Source organism: Formica exsecta, unplaced genomic scaffold (assembly GCF_003651465.1).
Source record: "Formica exsecta isolate Colony F162 unplaced genomic scaffold, ASM365146v1 scaffold348, whole genome shotgun sequence".
Taxonomy (NCBI): domain Eukaryota; kingdom Metazoa; phylum Arthropoda; class Insecta; order Hymenoptera; family Formicidae; genus Formica; species Formica exsecta.
The window spans coordinates 27272-37166 of record NW_021850733.1 but is presented as its reverse complement, the minus strand read 5'-3'; the positions used below and the strand labels follow the sequence as shown (position 1 = coordinate 37166).

At 34.8% G+C, this 9895-nt stretch overlaps 1 protein-coding gene across 5 annotated transcripts in view; it reads left to right on the top strand.

Moving 5' to 3' along the window:
* The window catches only part of LOC115238549 (putative fatty acyl-CoA reductase CG5065), a 54315-nt gene extending 45578 nt beyond the window's left edge, over positions 1-8737 (top strand). For 2 of the 5 annotated variants that reach the window (XM_029812479.1, XM_029812480.1), the window contains exons 2-8: positions 632-865; positions 4912-4995; positions 5097-5335; positions 5404-5652; positions 6860-7209; positions 7349-7945; positions 8113-8737. In XM_029812479.1, the coding sequence (XP_029668339.1) occupies positions 5123-5335; positions 5404-5652; positions 6860-7209; positions 7349-7945; positions 8113-8254 (1551 nt within the window). In that variant the 5' untranslated portion in view covers positions 632-865; positions 4912-4995; positions 5097-5122 and the 3' untranslated portion in view covers positions 8255-8737. Of the gene's footprint in view, positions 1-631; positions 866-3917; positions 4816-4911; positions 4996-5096; positions 5336-5403; positions 5653-6859; positions 7210-7348; positions 7946-8112 lie in introns of those variants that run through there. The other 3 variants (XM_029812478.1, XM_029812482.1, XM_029812481.1) reach the window with 2 other exon arrangements.
* The last annotated feature ends 1158 nt before the right edge of the window (positions 8738-9895 follow it).

The window sequence follows — 9895 nt, the reverse complement described above, 5'->3', positions numbered from 1 at the left end:
TAAAAAAAATAATTGTTTTTAAGAAAAAATATGTAATTATTTACAATGTATCTTTTTATCTTATTTTTTTTATACCAATTGATTTATCTCATTATTCTGTACATAAAAGTATTGCGGTAAGATTATCGAAAACTAAATATTTTACGAGATATTTTATTCTTTAAAATAAAATATTTGTGGTACACAAAATTATAAATAGAATGTTGTCCTAAATTTTATGGCGAATTATAAATTCTCTAAAGTGTGCTCAATTTTACCAAAATCAACTAACACATCCGAATTAAAATTATTTTTTTTTAGAATAAAAAAGAGAGAGAGATACAAAATATAATAAAGTTAATAAAAATATTTTAACGTTAAACACAAACATGCCTGGAGAGAATTGAGACATATTTCTACTAACTTATCTTATCTGAACAATGTCTGACGCTAAATTGACATAAGACAATGTCATCTATTCGGTGTAAGCAACAATTACCACACGAAAACAATAGAACTCCGCCATGCAGTAACTTAATGCCATCTATGAAAATTGGGCACGAACTTATGCAATCATCCAATATATATTAATCGACATATGCGTAATTATCAGAATTTTAAGAAAACTTTCTGTATTTTATGCATTGTTCAGAAACAAGTTCGTAGCTATAAGAGACGCGAAATGAATCCGATGGACGTTGGATCTGATTGCAAACCGATTGAAAGATCACGGTACGGTGTATACGTGTGTGAAAAGAAGACATCGCATCGTTCGCAGATGCTATATCCTCGTTTCTGAGAGCTATTCTTGCCGCTTTGTTATTTCTCAAGGATCGAATAATAGAAGAATAATCGTTGGAAGAGAATTGGTTAGATCGTAGAATAGGTAACGTATCCTATAATTCATATAAATTAGTACATAATGAGCGTACACATATTCTGTGTGAACTATATAATTCTTTTCTTTTTCGCCCGAGATCTCAGTTTCTTCAGAACGCGAAAAATAAAAGCAGAAAAGTGATAAAATCAAACTCTCTTAAAACAGCGTAAATATATTATTCATTTCCAAAGAACCCCGCACTAATCATATGGAAAATCTGTCCCGGTCAAATCAATTGGTTCATACACACACACACACATACACACACAGCAGAGAGGGTTTGGAGTCAAAATTTACTACGGGAGTGACGAAACGTGAGGTCCTTATCTCTGCTGTGACACATAAAGATTTTTGTTCACGGAGCTTTTCAAGGTCATTCAAAATTCACAAATAATGTCACCAACTAACAGATTTTGTAAAACCCTACTATGTTTGTTTCAAACATTTTTCAAAAAAATCAATACCTTCCGAGATTTGACTATTCGGCAGTCCGAATTTTTCATGTTTGACTGGTTATAATTCGATAACTGTCCATTATTGAGCTTTGTGCCCATAACATCTTTTGTTCAGTAGGTCATAAGCTACAACATATGTAAAAACCAATTGATTTGACCGGGACAGATTTTCCATATGATTAGTGCGGGGTTCTTTCAAAGACGAAACTTTTAAATCCCTTTATATACAGGGTATTCGGTCAAACAAACACTATATTCTAGAAATAAAAACAAACAAACAAAAATTTAATAAGCATGTGCCTAAAAACCAACCATGTAGCAGAATGACAAGATAATGACGTCTATTTTTAGTCATTATAGTCTATGATGTCGGCTGATAATAATTGAATTGAATTGTGTAAAAAACATCATTTCTTAGACCAATCAAAGACGTCATTTTGAAAACGTTCTAAAGTCATACAAATATAAAGTGTTTTTGTAACTTGTATTGGGGTTCATTCGCTTACCACTATACGACGCGCTATTCGCTATCTACATACAATACTCGTATTCAAGTTTTTGTCATGAGCGAATATAAAGCCTGCAAAATGCGGTTAATATGATATTGTAACAACTATTTTTATCAATTTAATTTTTGATACGATTCTCATGCAAGGAAATTCAGATATTGAATCGATTTTTAGAAAATTGGACATAATAAATGTCCGATTTTCACTTAGACTATTTACACAGAAATTGCCCGTATAAAGTGTAAATCGTTCGTTATTATCTGCCTAAAATATAGAATAGAAGTTAACTTTCATATAAATAAAATCTTTATAATTTTATAAACTATTTAAAATTTATATGTATATTATAATAATATGTATATTTTATTATATATTAATATTGTAGGTCTTATTTTTGCCATTAAAAAATCGTCAAAAAATGACGTCCCGTATATGTGATATATTGATGTCATTTTCGAATCTCATAAGATATCTAACTTAGGACATCTCATTAGTTTTGTGATTAAAATTTATCGTCATTATAATGTCATTTTGCTACTTGAGCATCGCGCACCCATTCCTCTCGCGAACACTGCATATATAATAATTATTATTATTTAAAATAAAAGTATTAATTATTAAAGTACTAATTATACTAATTATGCTATACTAATTATATTAATATAAAGACGAACAAAGAAACAGGCAGTCAGAGCCAAGCCGCAGGTGGTCGGGCGCAAAGAATTTAGTATTTAAAATTACATATAAAAATACAACGAGCATACGTTTCGGCCCCTTTTTTGAACCACCTTCAGCATAGGTTAACAATATAATCAAAATTAACGCAATCGGACAAACTATAACATAAGATCGTCTAGTAATAAAAACAATAAATAAACTCGCAACGTCAGTGAGTAAAAAATAAATAAATACGGAGACAAGATATGGAAGAAAACAAATTGATAAAAATGTTGTCGCTCATGTCAGTGCCACAGAATAAATCTCCGATGTTTAACTTCCGAAATATAAAGAACTAATAAATATAATATAAAGAACTATTAAATAATATAAAGAACTAATTAAAGTAAAAAATTAAAGTTTTTAATGTGCATTCATACATCTTGCGATTATTATACTTGTAAAAAATTTTAAATTTTGGAAGTTGATTTTGTTTGCGAGTAGCGTTGCTGAAAGATGGAATAGCAATAGTGATGATAATATTACAAAGACAATAGTACACAAAAAAATAGTTCGCGGTGTATTGACATTTATTATTAAATATTATAAATATATTTTTATTGATTAACCCATAAATCTTTTTTCCAAATAATTCGATAACATTTGAAATTTCCGTATTTTTATAACATTATAGTAACAAAAGTACGTCCATATGTATGTAATACATGTAATCATACTATATAAAATATTGTAATTGTGTATTTTTAATTACATGAAAATAAATTAGAGAATCGAAGGATCTAATCTAACATATAACATATTAAGATTTTATGATAGTTTTGGAGTTATAAGCGCTTAAAATGAAATATTAGTATTAAGTACATTTATATTTCTATTATTACCCAGTGAGCATTATTGAGAGGATAAGCTCTTTAAGAGGACTTTTTAAAGACTTAATTAAATTTTCTTAGAAATGATATCAGTAAGTTATCTTTTTGTAAGATATCTTTCACAAGAGCTCTTTATGATATCTCTTCATAGATATCTCTAAAATCTCTAGCAAGCGTGCCATTTAAGATATTTTACGAAAGCCGCACACATGCACAAGCAACGTGCATGTAAACTAGAGACCCTGTGTTCTAGTGTGAACTGCGTGCCACTGCATGCTCTGGATTTCAAAGAATCATATAATTGACATCTAAAAGAATTCCACAATCTGACTTCTTTTAAATATCAAAAAAATGTCACCGTTAAGAACCGTTCTATTTGTAGTATTATATTTTTGGGCGAGTTTTTTAATTCATCGATTGATCAATCGCATGATGCACAAATGTAGCAAATACAGGACTTTGCTGTACTTGCGCATCATATGCGATTGATCAATCGATGAATTAAAAAACTCGTCCAAAAATATAGTACTACAAATAGAACGGTTCTTAACGGTTACATTCTTTTGATATTTAAAATAAGAAGTCAGATTGTGGAATTCTTTTAGATGTCAATTATATGATGTCTTTCTTTCCTCTAAAATCGACGCATTGGAGGACTTATTGATATCATAATATTATCATTTTGATGGTGTTTTCGGAAGTCCGACTCTTAAACTTGAGTACTTTATGAATTTCTTTTGATAACATATTGCTCACTGGGTAAGTATAATTATATTTGCGCATTCATAACCGTAATTATGCATCAAGGTAATATCCGCCGATAGCAACAATTTTCAAATTCTTGCGTAAATAATAATTAAAAAAAAATAAAATAATCAATAAGATGTATGAGTAAACATAAAAAATTTGAAAATTTTCTGATGCGTAAGATAAAATAACAATGAAGGCAGATTGCTACTCGTGGACATTGATCCAAAACAAAAAGAATTTTTAAATTGGTTAATTTCTCTTCTATTCGCTTATCGTAATGTCATAAATTAGTCTCAGAATATTTGCCAGCTGTTGTCAGTGGTTTTATTTTTACGCTCGCGGGTGGTTCTTCAAAATTAAAAAATCAAGATTAAAAATTCATTTCAAGTCTTCAGATCCATCTTGATATCATTTCATAGTCTGAGAAACGCTAAATACATAGATAGCAGACACGCTATGCAAAGTAAAAAAAAATAAAAATAAAATTTTCGTAATATAGCGATCATCATTTGAAAAATGATATTTATTTCACGCTTTAATAAGACAATTTCTAACATAAAATTAATATTAACATCAATTATTTAAAATAGAATAAACATTACAATATTAAAAATTACAAATTAAACATCAATCGAGTGAAATGATAATGTACCTCGATATTTATCGCTTATCACCGGAACATCTGCAATTTATTTGTAAGCATTATATTCTACAACTTAATCGATTTCATTGATTTATATCGTAGTGTACATTACATCTAATATATGTGATTTTCGATATAAAAAATATAGAAACGAAACCATAAGGAAGCAAAAAGGAATCCGAGACGTACTTTCTACCGGAAAGAAATCAAGGAACTTTACGAAACAATTCAGGTAGGATATATTAATATAATTTATTTGAATAATTAAATAAATTACTAACTAATAGTAAACCTTGAAAAAGTTTTTTTTCTAATCCGTAATATTTTTTAAAGGACGTGTTCATTAACAGAGTCTTGATATGGCCACGATGGCTGGAGGGGAATATACATCCGTGAAGGACTTTTACAGGGATAGGTCGATTTTTATAACCGGAGGTACGGGTTTCATGGGTAAAGTTCTCGTCGAGAAGCTACTCAGATCATGTCCAGACATCAAGAACATCTATCTTCTGATGAGACCCAAGAAAGGCCAAGATGTGCAAGAGAGGTTGCAAGAACTCTTAAATGCACCGGTAATTACCTCTCCTTGTCTTTGGGTCACTGCAGTTTCGAAAAATTAAAATCATATTTCTTTCGTCAGCTATTTGAGAAATTACTGCGGGATTCTCCGGGCGAGCTGTCGAAGATCATACCCGTGGCTGGTGATGTTACGGAGCCGGAACTGGGCATCTCGGCAGACGATCAAGATATGTTAATACGATCCGTATCGGTCGTTTTTCACTCAGCGGCCACCGTTAAATTCGACGAGGCGTTGAAACTCTCAGTCACCATAAATATGTTGGGCACCAAAAGATTGGTTCAATTGTGCCACCGCATGCGTAACGTGGAGGTAAGAGAGAAACATATTTTCTTCTTCTTTATTCGAATCGCAACGTTGAGTCGAGATTTGCAGATCTTATAAATCCTAAATCAACTAATCAGAGACATGCATTGTCCATCAATCAATCTTACATTTTACGAATATGTGCGTCTTTACGAAAGATTACAGCATCTTTTTTCTACACGGAGGGTTACATCTCTACTGCATCAAAAGATACACTCTCGAAGTATAAGTTCTCGAGAATCTTTTGAATACTTCGTTTCTCGTTTGCTTATGGCATACGACGTCGATTTTTAATTAATCAACAGCTCTCTAACTCTGTTCAAGTTTCTGCTTAATAGTGAAATACATTCAATTCGTATCTACATATTCCGAAAGGTAATTAGAGCCGGTTTATATACGGGTGTATTTGTACTTTGCACTCTTATTATATCGCGCGATTCTTCTCACCGATCGTCTATGTTCAATAACCCTATCTATATATTTTTTTTCATATTATATTCTAAATTAGTCACATTATAAACTAAATTACTCAGATTATAATGCGCAAATAATTATATGTGTATAAAACATATAGCATAAACAAGAAAAAAATTTCCAAAAGTATATTTAAAAAAAAAGAAATATAAATTTTATTTCTTATTATTTTATTTTTAGTTTATGTATGCACATATTACATATATAGAAAGAAAGCGTTAAAAAAAAACAACTTACATCCAACTCATAAATGATGTTTGACAAATTTATCTATAATCTTCTTTATTTTTTTTCTTTATTTTTGATAATTTGTTAAATTTGGATAAATTGATAAATTGAACAAAAATTGTTGAATGTAATATTTATTGATAACATCGTATTGAAGAATACCTATTTCGATAATCTAGTTATATATATTCTAGAAAACCATATATCTCCCACAAACACATAAAAAAGGATAGAGTTTATAAATATGCCTAATTAATAAAAAATAAGCTTCATCTTGTAATATGTGTGGTCATTAAATAAGGATAAACATTTATCTCTTCACTTTTCTTCTAAGTGTACCTTACTTTTGTAACTTTCTTCGTGTACACATTAAATCTTTACACATAATAGCCATTAGGAGTGCATGTTCAGTTGCACTGAGAGAGGAGAGTCGGACATTCACAATCGCAGTTCGTGTTTCTCATAATTTATAATGAAAGTAAACGTAATGAATGCAAGTCTTTAATTGCAGGCGCTTGTTCACGTCTCGACGGCATATTGCAATTGCGATCGGCATGATGTCGCCGAGGAGATTTATCCGGTGGGGAAGGAGCCCGAGCAAGTGATCGCTTTAACAAAGTGGATGGATGACAAGATGGTCGAGGAGTTAACTCCAAATCTGATTGCTGGCCGACCAAATACGTACACATTTACTAAAGCGTTGGCCGAGCGAATGCTCCAACGGGAGAGGGGTTCTTTACCAGTGGCGATTGTCAGGCCGTCGATCGTGTTGTCATCCTACAGAGAACCGGTCGCCGGTTGGGTAGACAATTGGAACGGGCCTACCGGGATCATTGCTGCCGCCGGAAAAGGCTTCTTCAGGTAACATGAGGACTGTCATAATTAATGATAATGCAATAGATTCGTTATTTTGGTTCTGATATTTTGATCCCATTAGTCTGAATAATCTTCATAAATCATACATAATCACTCCTATAAATCTCCACAATCTCGTTTACAGAACTATGCTGTGCCGCAAAGATAAAGTGGCGGATTTGGTGCCCGTTGACATAGTGATAAATCTAATGATTTGCGCGGCATGGAGGACTGCCATGCATCGCACCGACACCATCTCGATTTACAACTGTTGCACCGGTCAGCAAAATCCAATAACATGGAAGCAGTTCGTTGATCTATCGTTCAAATATAGCCGGATACACCCGGCAAACGATGCGCTCTGGTATCCGGACGGTCGTTGTCACAGCTCCATTATCATAAACAAATTGTGCGTGACGCTTCAGCACACGCTACCCGCGCACATCTTAGATACCTTAGCATGGCTGAAAGGCTCGCGGCCGATAATGGTCCGTGTACAGGCGAAACTCTCCAAGGCTGCCAAGTGTCTGGAATATTTCAGCACGAAAGAATGGAACTTTAGAGATGACAACGTACGACGACTCGGTGAGCAGCTCAGTCCGGAGGATCGGGAAACATTTATGTTCGATGTAAGGCAGATCGATTGGCCGTCATACTTGGAGCATTACATCTTGGGAATACGACAGTTTATTTTGAAGGAGAGTCCGGACACACTGCCAGCTGCTCGTTCACACATCACAAAGTGAGATATCTCTTGTTTTTGTTTATTTTATTTTTTAATTATTTTTTAAGTACTTATGTGTTAATGTCCAGATAATAAGGAGACCCTCTATCTATCTATTTATCCATCTATTTATTATGAAAAAAAATTCCATCAGTCTGATATGCTTTTACTTATGTCTGTTGCAGACTTTACTGGCTTCACAGGGCTATGCAATTCGGGATGCTGATAATAATGTTGCGCGTTTTGCTATTACGCAACGCCGCGACGCGAGGAGCCTTCTTTTCGCTGCTGTCTATCGTACTTCGTATATGCCGCTTGATTGTTTGACGGCTCAGAATAGGCCCGGTCGATGATTGCGATCAGCGTAACACGAAGCGGCCGCTATCCACGGAGCGTTATTTAAACGTACGATTTGTTCTTCGACCTCGTTGCTCAGCCTCCTCAACGATAAAGCGCTACCTTCATACCACTTATCGATTGGCCTTCTCGATATTAATCGTTGGCGAGTAACATCATCGGTTATACGTATTTGATTTATAACAAAATGTCGGTTACCGATTCGATTGTGCGCGAGTGAACAAGATCTTTGTGATGAAATTATCCCCCGATAAGTACAAGTTCTCAAATTTTGCATATATCACAATAATAATAATAATAGTTATTATTATTATTATATTACCAATGTTATTCCTTATATTATTTTGTGTGAAATCAATTGTCGATTTCTATACATATAGTAGTAAGTAGTATGATCGTCATTGCGTGTTCCATTATGCTATAGAATAAAAATAAACACGCATCGCCACTTGATTATTCCGTTATAGCGTCATTGTACATCGATACTTTGCACAACGTCAATTTCTAATAAATAAAGTCAAGTTGTGTCAGCACGCGATTGTGTTGCTAAAGCGAGCTCGGTACGTCGTTAGTCTAGGTAGTTGGTTTTCAGCAAAGATAAGAAATGCTCGCTAGTAATCTCACACACACACACATGCACACGCGCGCGCGCGCACACACACACCCACACCACGCCAAACACACCACATCGCACACACGCGCACGCACGCACGCACGCGCACACACACACACACACACACACACACACACACACACACACACACACACACACACACACACACACACACACACACACACACACACACACACACACACACACACACACACACACACACACACACACACACACACACACACACACACACACACACACACACACACACACACACACACACACACACACACACACACACACACACACACACACACACACACACACACACACACACACACACACACACACACACACACACACACACACACACACACACACACACACACACACACACACACACACACACACACACACACACACACACACACACACACACACACACACACACACACACACACACACACACACACACACACACACACACACACACACACACACACACACACACACACACACACACACACACACACACACACACACACACACACACACACACACACACACACACACACACACACACACACACACACACACACACACACACACACACACACACACACACACACACACACACACACACACACACACACACACACACACACACGCACGCACGCACGCACGCACGCGCACACACACACACACACACACACACACACACACACACACACACACACACACACACACACACACACACACACACATCGTTCTCGCAACACGACGCATCAAGAATCCGTCGTGCCTTTATATCGTCGGTATCTGACATTCTTTTCCTTTTTTTACTCTGTGACGTAAGATACCTAGATAGATATTTTGCTACAATCACACGAGATGGCTCTGTGGTTATGCGTTCAGAGGTAAAAATTGCAAACGAGATTTAGAAATAGTAAGAAACCCGATCACATACGTAGAAAGAATACCATGATAAGGGTTGGGGG